The sequence below is a fragment of the Rhododendron vialii genome, chromosome 4a (assembly GCF_030253575.1).
Source record: "Rhododendron vialii isolate Sample 1 chromosome 4a, ASM3025357v1".
In the NCBI taxonomy this organism is placed as follows: domain Eukaryota; kingdom Viridiplantae; phylum Streptophyta; class Magnoliopsida; order Ericales; family Ericaceae; genus Rhododendron; species Rhododendron vialii.
The window spans coordinates 40,378,703-40,400,497 of record NC_080560.1 but is presented as its reverse complement, the minus strand read 5'-3'; the positions used below and the strand labels follow the sequence as shown (position 1 = coordinate 40,400,497).

Below are 21,795 nucleotides of genomic sequence, written 5' to 3'. Positions count from 1 at the left end.
GTTTGAGGATAGTTTTAGTTTTTAAGTTATGTAGAGGGATTCGTGAAACGCGCGATTTGGTGTACAATATTATCACATTTCACATTCGATAACAAGAGGGAGAATGACACTAGTATCAAGTGAATTACGTAAATCTGGTATTAATTGAATTGCGTAAATCGCATATCCTTGTGGGTTTTTTATTTATTTATTTTATATTTTGTATTCCTAAAATCCTGCCTTAGGACTATAGAAGCCCTAAATCTCTCTCATGGAACGCAATGAAGGTTGTCTTATTGTTTTATTAAACTTTTATTAAGCATTAGGGAAGTGGGATTAGGCTTTTGGAAGAGGGACCAAAAGAGAGCAATGGGGGTGTTGTCGGCATCTTGGAACTCATACACATGCGTCTGTAATTAGTGCCTAATGCAAGAGATTAGATTCTCATTGTAGCCAAAACATGATTGCTCTCCTAATTAATTATACTACTAATTAAGTTTGTGAGGCTGGGGTGATGCATATATCCCTTTGACCACATTCACCTAACGTTTTCTCTTCACCTTCATGCTTAAGTTGGAGAAGCTACTCCACCTATTTGGTAGGCCATTTTTTTACTATCCTTCAGCACCACGTCGTTGTCTACAAGAGTTAGGGTCGAAGCTAGGATTCCACCGCGTGTTACAAGCATTATTAAAGTAGTATGTTTAACCCCCACAAAACGACTACGGAGAATTGAACTCGAGAATATATAATCATTAGCCATGCCAAGATTTTATGCATGCTGGGATCTGAAGCTTGGCATTCACTTTGATTGAATATAAAAGTTGCCATTTGGTCTATAAACATCAATTAGTTATGATCTCTTGTGAAATCTTTCGGTCTTATGCGTGAAATACAGGGGAGTATTGCTATAGTAATTCCAATTTTTTAAACACTTTCACAATGTATATGCGTGTATATAGATATTGTATAATAATGTGCATGTTTATACACCCCAGATCGTCCAAGCTAAAATTTAAGATGCGGCCGCTTTAGAGCCCCAAAAAATTATAAATTTTAGAATCCATCCTATTTTGATACCTCTTTAACAGTTCAACAAAAAAAATTCCATTAAATCTTCGCTTTAGACCCCCGAAAAGTCAAGGCCGATCCTATCCTGGCTATCCACCCACACAATTAACTTCCAAAAGTAGTCCTTCCCATCAAAATCCCCACTAAAACCCTGCAAGTTGGTCATATAATACAACTCAATTTTGACTACGAAATGCATACCTCACTTCTGGAAATGTAAGCTTTGATATTTACTATATTTATATTTAAACTAAGCCAATTATTATGGCCTAGGTGTAGGATCAAAAAAATAAAATAAAATTATGGCCTAGGTGTCAAATCTAATCTTTATCAACCATTAACCAATGAACTTACAAATAGGGTAGCAACATGATTAAGGTGTTTGGCTTTTGGATTTCCAAATAAGGTTTGTAGCAATGGGTATAATCATAACGATCTTATTATAATCCAGGGAAATAATTGGATAATGGTGCACGTTTTAATGCACTAAGTATGAGTAGTGGACAATTAAATATGTCGTTTTTTCTACAGTGCAACTTTCCTTTTTATAATTCAGTGTCCGAACTACCTTACGCACGCCTTGATTAATCTCAAACCTTGAGATTAATGACCGAGCAAACCTCCACCATCCAATAATTACAGGTCTAACTAGATTAATCCCAAACCTTGAGACTAATGACCGAGCAAACCTCCACCATCCAATAATTACAGGTCTAACTAAAGCCGGGCTAAAGTACCGTATGGACACATCCAACACACGAACTGATAGCATGCAGTGGGAGGCGACCCTTGGACCAAGGATGGGATCAGGGAGTCTAGTGGCGGCGACCACTATGACAAAAATTTTAGAAAATGCAATTATTATTTGTAAAAAAAAAATTATGTCCAACTTATATAGTCTCGCCACCACTAAATTTTTTTAGTATACATTTCGCCCCTGCTAGGGTAAAATCCTGATTCCGTCCTTGCCTCGGACTAAAGGCTTCTCATGAGTTCCCTTTGAAACTGCTAGTGAATATTAATGCATGTGTATACTGAATGCACCACAATTAAAAAGAAATACATAAAACATAGAAGAATACACTCAGCAATATGATATAAAGACTTCACGATTACAAGAATTCCTCTTTCGTCTTACGTTCACGTTTTGTCGAAAACAATCCGAACAATATTTCCTTCACCAAAAAGAATGTTATCTACCATGGGAACCATCACTCAAACAAATGGCAAAATTACAACAATGAATACCAATGGATAACATTACAATAAGGGCAAATAAGTGGAAAGAAATGTTGACTTGCCTGTGTGGCTCAACCTCGTGTTGCTAGGTGGCTCCAAGCTTTATCAAAACTGATCTTCAACCCATGAATCGCAACGCCCATGGATCACGGTAATCTTGTTTTCATGAAACACAAGTCAACATCAATACCTATCTTTCCCTCAAGTTCCCATGAAAAACAAATACTCGAGGCTAATCATGGTTGGAGTGAAGCAAACTGATGCCCCGAGCATGGCGTGCCCCTCTCTCCCTCCCTGATAAGATTTTTTTTGTTTGAGAACTGCAAAGCTTTAGTCAATCAGACAACACACATCATCGTTGCCAAAAGATTTTTACACATCACTTGACATCCCGATTTGACCCCTATACTTTTGTAGTGGCAGCAGATGGACATTTCCCTAATGTATTCCACAATATATATTCCCCAGAGGTAACCTGTTGCAAGAAAAAAAACGAGTAAAAATTGTATCCACAATTGTCACTCTCTTTACAGAACACTACAACATCTGCGAACCAAAAGGAGATTCGGTAACAATAAGTAACATTAATGTTACTTCTGGATGAACTTCATGGAAATCAGCTGTTTAGTGCATGTGGGCAGACACCCTTTCAAACTAATATAGTATGGCAGGAATCACTACATAATCTGTTTTCAATACAGGAACCACATAGTGTTGTCCTCACAGAGATCTTCGATGAATAAACATTGGTTTTATTTTTTTCCACGTATCCTAAAAAATCAGTTTGCCTTCCATCTCCTTTGCAACTGACCTCACTCTGTTAAGCAGCAATCACACACAACGAATTCACAAGAAATTGAGCTCTCAAGCTCTCAGAAATCAGTGATACCAAAGGAACTTCCACTATACTCTATGTGTCCACCTTGTAAATGTCAAGTGCATTTGCACTTCAAAATCATCGATCCCATCAGGATGCATTCGAATCTTGGATTTTCGAGAGAAATGGAACTACTTGCACAACTTGTTTAAATCTACTTTAACTCCTCCCCTACCTACTGACCTTCAATTGAATCAATGAGGCCACAGTTTTTTCACAACAGAAGCGAATTTGATTGTGCTTCAGCAGTTATCTAATTTTAGCCACGTGTATTCAGCAAAGAAAACCCCACTACCTGTTTTCATTCTGAAACTCTAATTGGAGAAGCTTTCCCAACAGAACCCCCATCACAAAACCCAATAATATATGCAGCATTAGCCTAGTTTCTCAAGCAGTCCTAGTAGAAGTCAAACTTGTTCAATCCAAACATTCATATTTCAGAAAGTGTGCTGCCTATCTCTGTGTTCAGCATGTATTTCATACTCAGAAGTGATTTTTTGGCTCCTATCAGCATTTTTTAGTAGCCTTTATTGGAAATGATCTTTACCCACAGATGCTTGTATACTAACATAGTAATAGTAATCAAATACATGACATCCCAAATGACATCTCTATGCAAATTTGAGAAGCAGAAAATTCAAGCTATTGAATTAAGCAAGTTTCTTTGTAGACCTTGATAATAGTGGGCTACCAATTTCGATAAATCAGTAACGGCCAATACTGTGTATAACGTAACTCCTTTATAAGAGCTCTTCAGACACTCTTTTTCCCCATTTCAGATCAATGTGTTCTTACATGGAATAAGGGAAACAACCATAAAATTAACTGAAGAGAAAAACTTAGCAAACAAAAATGAAGAGAAAGATAACCTGAATTGAGAACTCCACCGGTGCTTTTACAGCTGGAAAGATGCTTACCTGCATCCAGCACAAATGCTAAGAAAGCTTGCAAGCCAACACAAATTAAGCAGTTCCACTATGCAATGTTGACGTAAAGCTACTTGTCGGAGCTTTGATGCATTTAGAAGAGGTATTCAACATGGAACCAGCCAACAGGGAATTAAAGCAACGATGTGCAAGTGCTATGTCTCAAGCAGGTATCAATTCTAGGAAAGTTCTGTATTTAACAGGTCAACAAACTATTTTCATAGAACAAGTCTATGACTTTATGTTAAGTGGTATTGCTAGTCAGGATTAAAGCAGTCGTTCCAAATATGTGAAAGGGAATTTGTCTCCAGAATGCACAGGCTACATTTGCAGCTTATCTGTTGCTGAAAACAGTCTCTGGCTAAAACGCTTCATGAAAGACAGTCATAACCACAGAAGTAAAACAAATTCTTCACGGAGACAGAACAATTATGACTGTCATAGTAAAAACAAGAGGCAGGCGCTTAACATACAGAGAAGCTGGCTATTTCAATTCTCACCTTCTTTTAATCTTCACATAAGTACTAAAGCCAGAGAATACCAAACCAGAGAATGAAGATCTTTTAAAAAAAAATTAAAAAATCAAGATGAGAATTATGAGAGAAGTATATTTTCACGAGCTACCACTTTTATGCTGATGGGCGTAATGGGGGAGGGGCTAGAGGGTCAAACTTCAAGACACACAAAACACCACAGTAGAAAATCTACAAGCGGGCTTCAAGGACTTACAGATTTTGGATCAATGGAGATTCCAGATAAGGATGCCCCCCCGATCTTGAAAGATACCTGTATTCAGGAAAAGTGAACTGTTTATGGAAAAAAAGAAGAAGCAATTCTTCAATGTAAAAGGGTAAACTGTAGGAGCATGAACAACTGTAAGTTGACACCCACATACTTCAATACAAGCACAGTACCCCAGATAGCTATATGTAGCCACTGTACTTTCTGGATGTATAAGCCTGAGTCATCGAGATACTAATCGAATAGTACTTCTAGACGAAGAGCCGAAGAGAGAGCAAGAGCGGCAACCCAACCCATTCTTCTATTATGCATTCATTCCAGATGACCCATGCTATGCACAGTAAAAATGCTGTGGTGTTTACCTCTCAGTAATTTTCAAATTAACACTAAATGGGTAACTTTTATAAAGAGAGAGAGAGAGTTTGAATGTAAGGGAACTTTGAAAGTTTTTTTCTGTTAAGTTGAAAACCAGAAGAGGGGGGATATGATTATTAGAAGCTGAAGTGGATTTTTGAATGATTTTCTAATTTTTCCCGGAAAAAATAAAGGAGGAGAGTGCTGTTTGTCATATGTGCTTAGCATATAGTATAGTTCATCTACTCTCATAAGTCCCCATGTATATAAATTTTAGGAATGGCCTTGGGACAATATTTAAACTAAACATTAAGGAAACGGCAGCAAGGCATATTCAGATAAAACAAATAACTCCAGGATATTAGCACAAAGAAAAAAGAGTTATTTCCAAAGATTTACATCGTACATATAACAGCAGATAAATGATTTAGGACGTACTTTAGCATAATCGTAGGCCTGCCAGCAAAATGGCTCCTCGAGGTCAACTGCTTGGAGGTCCTTATTCATCTTTTCCAATAAAAACTCCTCTACATTCACCAAACTATTAGTGGCCTCGGGTTCTGTATCACTGTCTTCACCAGCAAGACTTCCCAAGACTGACCCAGAGGATATCGATCTTTGTGTTTGCCATGGTGCAAACTTAACTGTTCCGGGAAAAGTTGCTTCAATGCTCTTACCACTAATACCTCTTCCACTTGTTATAATTTTCCACTCAACTGAATGCTCCGTTGTTGAAACTGTTCCAACAGAAGGCGTCCCATCAAACGAAACCACTCTTCGCCTAGGAAAAGGCATGGTCACGGTGCAGAACTCTAGTGTTAGAGGAGCTTTGTAACGTTCCATAAGATGCAACTTAAATAGAAACGCGCCTTCATTTTCAGAGACCATTGACAGCTGGTAAAAACCTTTTATTGGAGGACCAATGCCACAAAGAGCTTGATAACGCATCAACACAAAGTTACCCAATGGTGGTGTAAACATCACAGCCTGCTTATCTACTCCTTGCTCCGGAACTTGAGCGCAAGGATGAAATGATAAAACCTCTATGCGAGCTGTGTCCAACCCAGTCATGGGGAAAGAAACATCCGGCAAACCTTCTAGTTCTGCTCTACAATTCACTTGACCAGAAATTGAAATGACATCTGGAATCTCATCTCGGTCATACATTGCAGCATTCACTGCCTCATGAATAGTGAAAATGATTCTCTGCTTCCCTTTATATATATATGGTTTCCAAGCAGGCTGTTTTCTGTCTGCAGGGGGCAAATCTGATGAAGCAAAGCCATAAAGCTTAATGGCGGAAATATTGGAATAATTGAGGTCCAAGGGTGTACCTATATAAAGGCCAACAAGCACGTAAGAGGTAGCCATTAGATCGAATAAGCTGATCCATGTAACCAAACATATAACAAATTTGAGGTGGGAAATACCATAATAAAGAGTACCGACCAAAGGGCATTGAGCTGCTAATAAAATTTCGAAGAGTATCTTTGTCCAAGGGCCGTGAATTTGGAGCATCTGACGCAACGGCCCCACCTAGAGCAGTGCTCGAAGTAGAAGAAGCTGGAACTGGTGCTGCTGCAGGTTTTGCTCTCCCTGAAATTCCTATACTGCCAGTTAGGGAATCCAATAACCCCCCCACTGATGGAGAAACATTAACAACCACCTCAGGCTCCGGAGTATCCCCGGCAACTACGTCCCCTACGGCATGTGCCACCATAAAGGCCCTATGCATACAAAAAGATACAAGTCAGCATTTTTGATGCATGTGTCATATGATGGTAAATGAGCGATACTGATGTTATCAAACTAATCTATACACTACAAAAGAGAAAACAATTCGGTGCCAATTTCAAGGAGGATAGAAAAAGAATGGAAATCAGGAGGTCCTTGAACAAATTAACCAATATGATTGGAGCAACCGTACTAGAAAACATGCAAAAGTGGAACATTAGAAAATGTAAGGAGGAAGTTCCGTATTTCTGTACGAAAAATATGATTTTCCGACCACAAGTTTCAAGTTCAGTGTCCATGGATTGCAGGGGGAAAGAGGATAGACCCTAATAAAAGGGATTGAGTCTATTATCTGATGCTTCATGTACGATATTGCATGTAACTTACCATACCCTGTGATGGATGGAAGATCAAGGAGGAGGGATGACAAACTTTCATCCATTCCAACAGCATTTCCACAATCAGGTCTTTTACATATTCTCGCATATGCCTTCAGATGACGAGGTTCAACTAAAGGCAATACAAGGATGCAGTAATGGCCTTTTATGTGCAAAATTAAAGGCCATAAGAGATGATTCTCTCCTTCATCTTCTTTGTTAACATATAGGCTTATAATATGACGTGTAATTGGATCATCAACCCACGAATCGGACCCTTCAGCTGACTGAGCTACACGTATGCCAAACCCACGAGCAGACCCCTCCCTACAAAAGACAACAAATTAGTAATAAAATCCTCAAAGAAATATCTCAAGACAAACTATCATGCACTAACAGTATAGATAACACTCAGTGAAAATAATGAAACTGCACAGTAACTCGCGACCAAATAATACAAACAAATGACGTTGACTACCAAGACTTGATCATATAGTTTGTAACAATAAGCAAATGTGTGACCTGACAGCAATCACCTTAAATGTAATGCAACAGTTGGGAGAATGACCCAAGTAACAATGACAATAAAAAAAATGCACGCACGCGTAGTCATGTACTCTCCATTTGACTTGAATTTGTTATTCCTAAATGCAAATGTAACAAAAAAAACTTGTATCCATGAATATTGTATATATAAAGCCCGAGATGAGAAAGCAAACAAAGAGTACAACACAGAATAGTAGGGGCTCAATCTGCCAGCTACAAGGGAAAAGGATAATAAATTATGCCCTCGAAGTGAATAAAAACAAGACTGTCCTTAGCGTTAGAGTATGTAATTGCTATTATATGTCATGAATTAGAAAAGGCCCCAACCCTTTCTTTTTTGGGTGGGCGAGAGATGGTTCAAAATATTTAACATGACGCGACAGTTGACACTATTCAGGCTTCCACAAGTGCAACACTAGCCAGCAAAAGAAAACCTCAATCTTGAATAGAATGTCAATTGGTCTGGGTACAAGAAACTAGAAATTGGGATAGGAGTGCAGGATAACCTCGTAACTAAGCTACATGATATAGTCTAACAGAGATAGGCTTGTCGTCAAAATAAAACATTAGAATTGTTTATTTCTTAAGTACTAATAAGCATGAGAATGTTCTTGTACAATTGCACATGTATCAGGAACTCTACTTGCGTTGAATCTTTCTTTTCTTCAAACTGGATACACAAAAACACAATTCTATGAGCATTGTGGCTCCCTTTTTCAAACTGAATTACGACCACGTCGACCAGTCATCACTAAACTACTTTTCAACACCACCTCACGTTAGCTATTTGATTGAAACTGAGACTCCTTACTTTTTCTTTCTGGTTCTAGATCCTGCTAGCCCTACCCACTTTCTTTGTCCTTCTTGACTCACTTGCCCTATTTTCTACCTCTAATCTAATGTGAGACTGTCAGGAGGGTGCCCAAACTTTAGAAGAACTCCAATGTTCCAATTTTTGGAAAAAAAAAAATACCACCCTCAAACACACATATTATTCAAATCACATAGCCAATATGAACGTCCCCACCCTCAACTAAAACTCCGGCATCCATCCTCGCCCACGGTGCTCAAATTTCAAAAATTCAAGCATAATCAAGTGCTACTAAACACTAATATAGAAATGCATCTCTCGACACAAATATATTTAAAAGTTAAAACCCATATTCACGTTTCAATTGTAATCAAATTTGGGAGTGTTTAACCAATTTCACAAACTAATAAGCCAAAGAAAGTTACAAAAAAGAATCTTAAGTCACATATTACCTCATTTTGCGGTCCACAAACGCAGAAGCCAACTCTGAATCAGTCGGAAGCAACGGCAGCACATTGTTTCCAACATTCTCGTCGGAACAGCTCTCGTTCTCGCTCTTACAGGCGGTGCGCCACCTCCTCTCCACCACCGGAAACCTCCTGTTCATTCACACCACATTACTACTAATCGAAATCCAAAATTAAGTCGAATTTATTCCTAATCTCCAACTGAACAAAGATCCAAACCAAATGACGAACACAAAAACCCAAGGACTTCATCTGAACCCGTACGTATCCATATACACACAAAGTATAGGCATGTGATCAAGTTTAATTTATTACCACAGATGGAAATAAGATCCAACATGAAAACCCTAGTATTTTGTCTGAAAGCGTATAGATGAAACATATGTAGTGTGTAGATATATATGAGTGTGCAAGTGTATGAAGTACCTGGAGAAGACGACGACGTCGTGATTGTTGAGGATCCAGAGAGCTCTGATGCTGCAACCGCCGGCCATGGATGTTTTCTGAACTCCTTTTTGTTAGGAGTTATATATATGTCGGAAAAATGTCGTGTATGTATATGTGGAGAGAGAGAGAGAGAGAGATGGTGGTGTTTTGTTAGTAGTACAGTAATTGATTTCTAAATCTGGACTAATGGATGTTTTCCGGTGCAAATCTGTTTGTGAGGTATGCGACGTCGCCTGGCGTATTGTGCCGCAGGATTGCAAATGAACCGAGCAACTCGCCAACTTGTCATGGTTCGTTAATGCTCGGTTCGGCAAATTTACTAAACAAGTAGAGCTCAAGTTCAAGCTTTCGGTTTTCGGTTCGTTTAGTAAATGAGCCAAATGACTCGACGACTCAGCTCGTTCGATGAAATCCCGACTCGTTAAGGAGGTTCGACTTGATTAAGGAGACTCGTTTGCAGTCATCCACTTGAACCTGTATCTGGTAAAAGAATTCTTCCTTAGACATTCTTGGTAAAACATTGTGATTAGGACAAAAATAATTCATCAAGAATTAAGTAGTACCTTATATCATACTTATTCTTGATGTCGGCATATGTTTGATGTGCTAAAAAACACCTTTTGATATTTGGTGAAACAATAAGTTTGTCCACACAGACAAATAGTGCACAGATTTTGTTATGGAACTCATCATAGGTCTCACACAAACAATCCGAGTCGTTCATTAAATGTAAAATATTTTTTCAAAGATTCCCGCAAAAAATTAACTCAATCCAATACTTATAGATGTTTGATCCAATCATCTAATTTTTTCATTATCCGAAAGTCATGAAGAAAGCAAATGAAGAAAGGAAGAAAGACTTTATTACAATAGTGGCACAGCGTTATCATTGACACGTGATATCATTATCCAATAACAAGAAAACACTTCAAGATAGCAAACTATACTTCACAGATGTAACTACTACTTCAATTCTCCCATTAACCGGTCACATTTTGCAGAGTGGAATTTACCATGCATATGGTTTCCAATATCGGTTGATTATATTTGGTGGCAATGAAGACGTGATATAACTGTTGTACGAAAGGTGTGTTTCTTTACGGAGGGAGAGTCGGGATATTCTTTATTCCTATAATATTTTATTGCATTGTAAGGCGCATATTCATGTGATTACAAACGGATAGAGTAAGATAGAGAAATGATTGGCACCCGTCCTCGCCTGGGTGTAGTTTCACATGCATTTCAAGTGCACATTGGCAGGAGGGATGGATGGATGGGGAGTTGTAGTCCATGAATAAGAATCAAGTTTTTGACATAAAGAGCATACTGCTTACTTTTGAAAGCAGTTCAACTAGTTCGCTCTTAGAAAGCATCAAAACACACATCTAGGGCTTCAAACGATGCGAGTTAATGAATTATTCAGCATTAGTATTTCATTAACTTTGAGTGGATTCCAAGCCAAGTTCAAGTAGCTTGTTTTTTTCAAACAGATAAGATGATTAAGGCATTAGTATGAGAAAACAAAAAACACACACTATTCAAGCGCAAATTCCGACACACCCCTCTCTCAATCCATACAGGACCCATATGAGATTGGAACTAAATTAAATTTCTAGAACTGCCCCTGCCCCTGCTCTTAACCACTTGCTAAATTGGGCAGTTGAACAAGACCCTTGAGAAACTTAAGTCCCTTCGTGTCGCTTCCTCATTACACCTCATCAATATCCAGGAATTATAGTGTGTGCCAAACCATACAGTTAACGTAAATGATAAAAGCAAATGATTACCAGAGCAATTTTTAGACGACATGCTTCAGTGGAAAATATTAGGGGCTGCACACACACCATTTTATCTAAAGGAATGCTGCAAATGATGCTATTTTTCAGGAAAAGAGAAGAGGGGGAAAAAAAACTGCACGTTTTTAAGGTACGTTTGCGTTCATAAAAGAGATGGAACCAAACCCATCAACTCAGAAAAGAGAACTACGAAAAAAAACTGCAACTCAGGAAACTATACATTTATTGCGCGCCATTACAACTTTCTACATATTTATTATGATTGCAACAACAAAAAATGACCAAGGAACCATAAAAAGGGGGGAAAGTTCCAGGATTGTTGTACAAATAAGCAGACCAGCAAATCCCTCGGCCTTATTCATGTAATATAAACTTACCACTATTTCCTAATCAGCACCCTTGGGATTCACATCACCAATTTTATTAAGTAATCTGGGGGGTTCTAAAGGTCAACACAGAGGTAGGAGATGATGGAGCCAGCCCTACGTTTAGTCCTCTGGCTAACTTTCCACTTCTCAACGTGGACCTTCTTTATGCTGACGCAGGTAGAAATCACGGTGGCAACCCCGGCCATGGTTATACCTGGACAATACACCATGTGGCAGGATTCAAGCAACGTGCACTTCTTGACGAGATGGGCCAGACCAACGTCTGTAACCTGACGGCAGTGTGATAGCACTATGTCCTTGAGTAATGGACACCCTTCACCTAACTCGGCCATTGCTGTATCCCCTAGGTTCTGTTGAAAGAAACAAATGGAGTAAGATAAAATGGAATCTAAACTTCTTTTAGCACAAAGTGAGGCTTTTGTGTCAAAGCATGAATGACTCCTTCACATGCAGGAGAACGTTGGATTAGATCTATGCTACATGGACCCTGGCAGGGTGTCGGATGCAGGTATGTGTCTAAACCTCGAAGTCATCTGTTTTAATACCAAGGATACAGGGACACACCAAAATATTCATAGATTTGAGCTTATTCTTTGTTTGTAAGAGTAATGGTATTGACAAGGTGCCTTGGGAAAGTTCATGCGTCACATAGGAGTTCTATGAATAGTTGACGGCAAATTCAATACAAAATATTCTTGTTAGTTGAGTGCCCAACTGAACATGACGGACATTAATCCTATATTTTCAACCCAGTGTTGAGTGTCTGAACTATGAACTTTACGCATTTAGAAGATTCCATGTAAAACAGAGGTTTAGATGGTACAATCAAGAGTATCCACAGTATCATCATCCACTAGTATGTCACATATCTAGGGAAAGGGCACACCAACATCAAGAACAATAATGAAAGAAAGAAAAATGGCACCTGCTAGAATCCAATTGCCACCTAGGCACCTACTACTCTTCTTAAGTTAAAAAAATGTCTCCTGCGTTCTTCTAATACATCCTCAATTCATCTCGAGCTGAGTGCTAACTTTATGAGTATCCATTATGCTTTATGTGTCATACTAATCCCTATTCACATGGTACATTGGGAATGTAGCTAAACAGTGTTTTGTGAGAAACTAGCCCCAAAAAAAAAAAAACTCCGTGAATAGTTCATGTATGGAGACAAAGATTGGGGAGTGGATTATCGGTCCATGTCCATGACTAGGAGCAGATTGGTCAGATCTTATACATATAAAAAAAATCGATGAAGCGTAGTGGTGAAGTGTAATGAAGCGAAATAGATTGTAGAAAACTAGTATCAGAAATTTGTGTTCTGCTCTCTTATAAGAGTGTTGCTTTTCATTTGTTTCAAGTCTCAGATGGAGAAAAAGTATTAGAGGAACTACATACTCCTATGTACATAATCACATCACAGTAGTACCATGCAACAATGCCCTCCATCAATTAGAATTTAATAGCAATGTACTATCAGAATATATCGGATAGAGTCATGAAGGCAAATACACACACAAGCATTGGGAGAGAAGTATACCTGAAGAACACTTACATCAAGGTAAGTGAGTTGAGGACATCCTCTTGCAATTGCTATTATTCCCAAATCCCCTATTTGATGACAACCACTGACATTTAAATGTTGTAGGGGGCAACCTCGACCAATAGCTATTAGTGCCTCATCCCCTACCCTGTCATTAAACATAAACTAAGTCAGACGAGAGTCCAAATAGTGTCAGAGCCACAAATTGATAAAGGATTGGCAAAAATAGTTTATAACTTTAAAACAACATTAAAACCCAAATATTGACCACTTCACACCTGTTTAAGTCTGATGATGGCAAAAAAAATGCCAATAATTTATATGCACACCAAGTAGGGATATGATAGATATACTACGCAGGAGACCACAAAGGGTAGAAGACTACAGACCGGATCACAACAGTGGGGGAAAATGGTTGGGAAGAAGGGAGATGGAGGAACAAAAGTGAAGACAAATGAAAGGTGTATAAATGGAGGGTGAATATATCAGCAGTATGGGGGTGATTTTTAAACAAACAAAAAAAAAACAATTTGAAAGGGCCAAAGTATAGGGATATTAACGAAATAAATAAATAAAAGGAGGGGCTATAAAAAGGTGCGAGGGGAAAATAAAAAGCCTATTTTATGAGAATAGATAATCTAAAATTACAGACAACTCCTGGCCTCTATTTTGCTTGGCCTCCAAGACCAATAACACGAAGGCCAACATAAGACTTAAGTGAGCTTACAAACCGCAGATAAAGGTAACGGATCGGAACAAACATGACCCAAAACAACAAAAAGGTATCTGCACAAACATAACTTTATCACTCTAGATTTCCACCCAAACAAGAAGGGTAACAGAAACTTGCTCTATGGTATTATTTTGTACGTTTTGAGGTCATCCCTCACGAAACCTATGACTTAACATATTTCTAAATTTCTTTTCGGGTAACTAGGACCTAGGTTGTACCAAATTTAACTGAAACCCATATCTTAAAAGCCAAACACACCCCCGAAGACTAAATAAGAGCAGACAATTATATCTCAAACAGATGGTGCATAAGCTAATCTTCCCTGATATCCTTCTTTAACTTAAGCAGCCACTAAACATACAAACTGCTGGAAAACATATTAAGTCAACGAAATACGAAAGGGAAAACCCAACCACTCATTACACCAAAGATCAACCTTTGTTGGAATAAAAACAACCTTCCATGTCTCCATGAAAACCAAATTTACCACATCTTGTTCTGCAAATTATGTGGTTAAACTTAGTATACATGTAACTACTTCGATTCTTCCACGTGATATTTAGATGTTCACCGCTGCATCTTCGTGTACAAACATAATAGATAATGAGCAACGGAACAAAGGAAATGGACATACAGATAGAAAGCCATTACAACCAAAACAATAGACTTGAAGGGAATCGGTGGAAAGAAGATCTGTGATTCTTGAGAAAATGACAAGGAGAAATTCATACCGATCACAAAACCGAAGGCTGAGCTCTGAAAGGAATTTACAATTCTCACCAACAGCTATAATTCCGATATTCCCAACCTATTAAGGACCAAAAAAATAAGATAAATAAAATCAATATCTGAAGAATGAAGAATGAAATAAATGCAGGAAGAACACAGAAATCTAGTATTCCAAGACATCAAAATCATAGGTTTCAACAGTAAAACTTTCACCTTTAGGATAAGGAAATAAAATATCAGATCTAGAAGGTTAAAACTCATTACGCTATTCTTGTTCAATAATACCAAAATACTTCAAAATATGGAAGACAGGGAAGGAATGGCTTGATTCTAAGTACACATAAGCAGTTATACCACCATTAGTGTCCTGATTATGAACATCGATACAGATTAGATTGGTACTTCCACCATCATCCCGAAACACAACCAGTAACTAAATTCCAGTGCAGAAAAACTCTAAGCTAAAACAAGTATTCACAGCAGAAGACGATTTGAGGCATGCATATGAACGCCACATAGGATTCAAACAACTAAGAGACCATCACCAAAAAGGTATAAGTTAAACCAAGCGACATAAGGAGGAGAATATAGGGTGAAACAATCACCTCATAACATCGCCGAATGTGAAGCTTTTTCAAGTTTCTGCAGCCCACAGCTATACTGGATATGGCATCATCCCCAATATTTGAACAATCTACCAAATGAAGAGCTTGCAAGTGTTTGCAGCCTTTGCCAATCTCAGAAAGGGCACAATTACCTACCTTCTGGCAGTACAGGAGAGCTAACTCCGAAAGGCGTCTGTAGTACGTGATCAAGAACCATACTTAAATGAAAGGCAAGTACTAGAACAAATGCACACTGTCAGAAAAGTTGGCATGATAGAAAGTCAACAATAACTAGTTAAAACTAGATACAGTTGGCTTAACTCAATAGGATGAGACACAAACAAATAGAAAATACAATTTATATGAATCTCTCTGCCAAAACAATTGCCATCGTTATCATTGGATACTACTTCCTCACCAGTAAATAACAAATGGAAACCCATTTTCTGAAGGTTCTGTTGTCAAAATAATGTTGTTAAAGGTCAATGGTTTGTTGGGAAGTTCTAACTGAGGTTTTAATCAAAATAGAAATCAGAGTAAGCTGTAGGCTACCAGTCATCAGTGAAATAAGACTCAAATACCACATTCACAAGGTAACCTATTAAAGATTTATACAACTTAAAAGTAAATTAATGAAACCAAACCCTACGTGCAAGATCTTCCCACAAACTCCAATCCACTTGTGCCAATATTGTGACAACCATTGACTTCAAGATGTGTAAGTTCAGAGCAACCTGCGGCAACTGCTTCCAAACCCTTGTCGCTTAAGAAATAGCAATCACTTAATGTAAGATTTTTTAGCCTCCTACACCCTTTTCCAATTGCATAGAGACTCCTGGAAACATGAACATAAAAAAATAAACCAAAATGAGTGTGCTGAAAAGACATTTCATCTTTTCATCCTCCTTTTTATTAGTTCTTTAACCAGATATTCAGCCATAATACTAGTCTTACAGCTAGATGCCGAATAACTTATATTAATACCCAAAATCCATAATTTCTGCAATAGACCAGAAAACAAAATGACTGAGGCAAACCCTAGGTTATATGTTCGTCATTAAGCAAAACTATTTTGAACAACCAGTAAAAGTAGTTACCAAATCCACACAGTTAAGCTTCAAAATAAGAAGACAAGAATTTCACGGTTCTCCCTTCCTTTCTTCTACCATTGTGACATTCAAAATGCCTGCTTATAGCATTTGAAGCAGGCAGATGCTCAAACCAAGGGGTTAAGCTAAATTTCCTCGCTCAGAGCCTCTGATATCATCATAGAGGCTCCGGAGCTTATTTAAAAACAAATTAAGTCAGAGAGAGAGAGAGAGAGAGTTCACAGTTACGAGATCAATGTCAAAAGAGCAAGAATGGCTAGTAAAGACATCCAGGAAGAATGACTGACTTGTCAGTAAACCTTTGGAAACTGTAAAGAGCCAATAACTCCAATGCTGAACAGAAGATGCCGACTGCTTCCAGAGCCTCATCTGTAACATTGATGCATTGTAACTTAAGAACTTTCAATAGTAGACATCCTTTTGCCACAGCAAGGACCCCCTTGTTGTTGATGAATTCTGAGTCCAACGATAATGTCTCAAGAGATATGCAATGAGATCCTACTGCTTCCAAGGAGATATCGGTTATTTTTGCACAAGCTGCAACTCCAAGAGATTTTAGGGAGCTCCCACAATGGATAGCTAACTCAGTCAACCCTGTATCCGACAGGCCTTCACAAAATCGCAAATTTAGATCTTCAAGTTGCTTACAACACTCCCCAACAGCAGCTAGACCTTGATCTCCAGCATAACAACCCTTGAAAAGAAAAATATGAACATCTGGGTTGACATAATTCTTGCATTTAGCACAGGATTCTCAAAAAATCAACAGAGGGTCCAAAGTAAACGTATATGTATGTGGCAGGATAGAAAAGTGATCAAGAGAAACAAGAAAATCCTGACTAACAGATAGAAATTAAATATATTCACAACTTAAAAAGTAGGTACGCAGAAAATTAGAAAATATAAGGTAGGTTTCAACTATAAACCCTAAGACTCGGTGTCCTGTTCGCCATGGACTCTTTTCCTAGCTGAAGCAATACTACCATTTGAGTGAACAGGATTCCTTATATTGCAGTATATGAGGAGAAGAACAAAACAAATGGAAAACAGGAATGGAGAATGGATGTCTGATATTTCAGATCCATTTCACCACCAAAAAAAAAAAGTAGGGCCAATTAGCATCCATTATTGGGTGTCAGGGAGTAGATATGAAACAGATCTACATTTGTCAACAATTGCTCTGAGTGACTGTTCTCATACAAGAACCCACAACAAACAAGTTGGCTGATGCAAGTGGAGTGGTAGCCCAGTGGTTGGCACTTTGTACTCCCATGCATTTGGAATGGGTGCAAACCTCACTAACTACAACTAACACTATTGACTTTCACCGAACAAAAAAACAAACAAACAAACAAACAAAACAAGTTGACTGAGTTTTCGAACACTAAACTAAGAAAATGTATTAAGAGTTATCAACACAAACATGTAGACAAAGAAATCCCCGCATAATCAAGCATCAAACTTGTATACTAAATCTCAGTGACCAAGAAATACAGCAGTCTTAGTTTTGGAAGAGTTTCCTGGACAAATCAATACAGAAACTGCAACAAGGATTTAAGCAAAGCCCAGCTGCACATTTGTCCTCCACCTCCACCTCCAGATACAGTACTCAGTTAAGGTGTCACAACTCACAAGGTACCAACTAGAAGTGAGGACCAAGCTAGCACCAAAGCTCTTGCCCTTCCGGTTGAGAATAATACAAAAGAGAGTATAACATACTAGAAACCAGCTCCGCATACACAAACTAAAGGACTAGGACACGCATGCAACACCATACTTGATTCCCAGAGAGAGGAAAAAACCATCATTGATTAGGAAAAAACCACAATTGATTGATTAGCGCTCTAATTTCTTAATGGTGGTTTAAGCAACAAGAAGTATGAACGCAATAGGAGACGATACCAACAAAAAGTAGAAGTAAAAAATCAAGGTTAACAGGTAGATGTTTACCTGCAAATCCAAAGATCTCAAGAAATGGCACTTCTCAGCTATGGATTTTAACCCCGCACTTGTCACATTAGAGCACCAGATGAGGCTCAATTTCTCAAGTTTTGTAAAGCCTTCACTCACGGCAGTCAGACCAGCATCTGATAAACAGTATGAATCCATTTCAACCTCTTCAGACACACGTTTCTCAGTTCTATGACGAAGCTTTGAATACAATAGTGCTGATGGATCACTGGCACGCCTTCTTCCCTGCATACGGGGCAGAATAGACAATTCAATGACATAGTTATAAACAGTGATCATAACAAGCTCAGTTGCATCTTTCCATGAGATATAAGTCCAACTATTGGCTCAAAGCAACTTAAACAAGAAGAAAGGGAAATAAGCATGTAACAAGCTAAAACCAGACTTTGGGAGTAAATCAAGTGATTTGTGCTGTCAATAAACATTATCCCTAGCAGCTTCTGTTGGCCATATCTGGCGCGACTCGTGAGAATAGAGGTATCCTAAAGAATACAAAAAATCAGATCTAGCAGTGTGGTTGAAGAGATGCAACAAAATGAAAGGTTAACTCAAAAAGATAACCTTATGAGGCCTACGTCAGAGCTGGTATATACTTCTATTCTCCGACATGCAAAGGCCTGCAATGCCTGAAATTGCTTGAAAACAAATCATTTGAAGAAAGCTGGATTTTCCTGGGTGAGAATACTTGCTCGTAGCTGTAATTAAACTGAAAATATCCAATAATTTTCGCTCTGAAATATTAAATCTTTATGGAGGAGAAGAAACCACATTCCATGTTGTGAGGCATTGCCCAATCGTAATTCGTACTAATCTCAAAGGATTGAATCCTAAATCCCTTTTGATCTGAGGGGTCTCTTCTTTCAAAGACAAATGTCAGAACTATGGCTCAAGTATGGAAGCAAAGAGCACACCTACGAAACACAATGCACTAGGTATGAAAGATAGCTTCCCCTCCTCCCCTCCCACCCAGCTACCCATCCCATACCCCACACACAAGCTTCCTCCCTTCAATTATGATCCCAATTAGTTGAAAAACAAAAGAGCCATGAACGGGAATGCCAACTTATACCAAAACAACCATTAGAAGAAGGGCCCTACGCACTACAGTGCTAATGAAATATCATGTCAAGAAACTGGTAAGGAATGATTTAGTATATATAACTGACACTCGAAACCATCAAAATGACGTCTATTCCTTTTCGAGCTTCATTAGCCACATCTAATGACTAAAATTAAGTTAGCAAATTATTTAGCTGTCTTTGGCTACATCTCACCTAAATTTCGAACTATTCAGTTGATTCCGAGAGCACAGGCAAATATTCAAAAGGCCAAAACAGAACTTACCCATAAATCAATCCAATGCCCCCAACCCCACCACCCCGCGCCCCCCCCCCCCCCCCCACAACCCAATTTTTTTGAACGGCATCCAATGCCCCAATTTGACACGCTGCTACCTAAAATTACCAACAACCTTACAAAACTTGGACTTTTAAGCTTTAAGTCAGACAACTCCATTCCATGTTTGGGTGCATGAAATTGCCCAATGACCAACTTTGATATACAGTACCACCTCATTGGCAGAGGTTTTTTGCAATTCGACTTCTAAGCTTGAGGTCAAACAATACCCATTCCGAACTGTCCCCAATTGATTGGGACATAAGGGTCGGTTCGGTTTGGTTTGGTTTGGATTGGATTATCAAAATGGGTTGGAACAAAGCAAAACCAAACACTACCAAGTGAAATCCAATCAAAAACTCCACAAAAGAAGAAGAAGAAGAAGAAAAACCTAAATACTGGAAAATCCCCTCAACTCAATCCTGTACCCCAATTAACATAGTTCAACCTAAAATTAGCAAAACTCTGACTTTTAAGCTTGAAAACAAATGATCCCTAATCCAATTCCAATGGTTATCCAACCAAACACTACCAATTGTAATCAAACCAATCAAAAACTAAAAAATAAAAGACACTAATTGGCCGGCACAGAAATGGAGAGCCTAAAATATCAAAAAACCAAACGGAACTTCCCCTTAATCAAGTGTGCCAATTTGACATATACCGCAACCAATACCTAGCAAAACCTCGGAAAAGCACACTTCCAATTCCAAATTGGCCAAGTGAAAGTCACTCTATTATCCAAACGGATTAACTATCAATTGCAATGAAACCATTCAAAAAACCCCAAGGGTTTGCCTAGAGGTCTAAAGCTTGGGACTTAGGGGTTCACTCGCTCCTAAGTCTTAGGTTCGAAACCTTTAGGTGTTGTAAACTCCTTTGGGTCAGATCATACAGAGCAAAAGCTTCGGCTTTTAATTGGGCTCTCCACAAGTGAGCGGTGGGATTGAGCCTCCCAGGAGGATTAGTCGATGTTTACGTAAGCTGGCCGGACACCTGAGTTATTATTAAAAAAAACAAAACCAAACACTAGCAAAACCTCGAAAAACCACATTTCCAATTCCAATTTGCAAATTCACGTAACCGACCACAATTCAATAGATACAAACACTAACAATTGACAAACATACCAATAACAAAAAACTATAAAAGCAATCTGAGACGCTTACGAATTGGCCGGGGGCGGAAATGGAGAGGTGCTCGTCGATGTAGACGTTCTTAATGTTGACGAAGCGGCGGGCCAGGAGCTTGACGAGGGAGTCGGGGTTGTTGGAGGCGCCGACCCGGATGGTGTCGCGGGTCAGCTTCTCGAGGCCGAGCCAGCGCTTGCACACCAGGGAGGAGGCGTCGCGGCTCGACTTCGAGTCGAGCCGGTTGAGGATCTCCAGAATCAGCTCGTCGGGCAGAGCCGTGTTGATCCGATCATGGCCTCTCATTTTATGAAGAAAAAAAAATACGGAAATTCTTGCGCAAATACGTTCGTACGTACTCCACTTGTATCCGGATGTGATTGTACGCAGAATGGAGCGAGATGAGAGAGGAGAGATCTCGGAGAATAAATATGAGAGAGAGAGAGAGAGAGAGAGAGAGAGAGAGAAGGGGCAAAGTGTGGGAATTGAGATAACTGAAGTTTCAGGCAGTCGGTGGATTCGGCGGTTGCGGGAGGGACTCGTGAATACGGATTCCAAAGTGTGTTTTCAAGGAGAGCATGTCCGTCCTCCAAATTTGGTGATGCAGCATTAGCAAGTTTATGGAGCAAACAAAATCGTTGATTTCGGTGACGCGATAACTTTTGATTATATAATTTTGATAAAACCGATGTAGCTGCTCTAACGACCTCTCAATATTTGTTCAATAAAAGTGAATCTTACAAATGTGTGTTACGAAGGAATGTTAAATCATAATTATTCATTTCAACGAGATTTTAAACATAAGAGTAAAGAAATGCTTAAACTC

The 21,795-nt window shown here is 38.8% G+C and overlaps 2 protein-coding genes across 3 annotated transcripts; both read right to left on the bottom strand.

Moving 5' to 3' along the window:
- Positions 1–2,118: 2,118 nt before the first annotated feature.
- Positions 2,119–9,724, bottom strand: LOC131323548 (AP-5 complex subunit mu). The gene is made up of 8 exons (XM_058355397.1): positions 9,549–9,724; positions 9,108–9,254; positions 7,314–7,625; positions 6,637–6,914; positions 5,626–6,521; positions 4,822–4,878; positions 4,036–4,083; positions 2,119–2,764 (listed from the first exon to the last, which is right to left on the bottom strand). The coding sequence occupies exons 1-8, from the start codon at positions 9,614–9,616 to the stop codon at positions 2,693–2,695; spliced, it is 1,878 nt and encodes a 625-aa protein (XP_058211380.1). The 5' UTR covers positions 9,617–9,724; the 3' UTR covers positions 2,119–2,692.
- A 1,847-nt stretch (positions 9,725–11,571) lies between these two features.
- LOC131323547 (F-box/LRR-repeat protein 4) lies at positions 11,572–21,569 on the bottom strand. 2 transcript variants are annotated; one of them, XM_058355396.1, is made up of 8 exons: positions 21,009–21,569; positions 18,424–18,669; positions 16,773–17,167; positions 16,014–16,199; positions 15,365–15,557; positions 14,762–14,838; positions 13,295–13,445; positions 11,572–12,104 (listed from the first exon to the last, which is right to left on the bottom strand). In XM_058355396.1, the coding sequence occupies exons 1-8, from the start codon at positions 21,273–21,275 to the stop codon at positions 11,808–11,810; spliced, it is 1,812 nt and encodes a 603-aa protein (XP_058211379.1). In that variant the 5' UTR covers positions 21,276–21,569; the 3' UTR covers positions 11,572–11,807. The 2 variants fall into 2 exon arrangements, with proteins under 2 accessions (XP_058211379.1, XP_058211378.1); XM_058355395.1 differs by having other exon boundaries at positions 16,761–17,167; positions 21,009–21,568.
- Between the last annotated feature and the right edge of the window lie 226 nt (positions 21,570–21,795).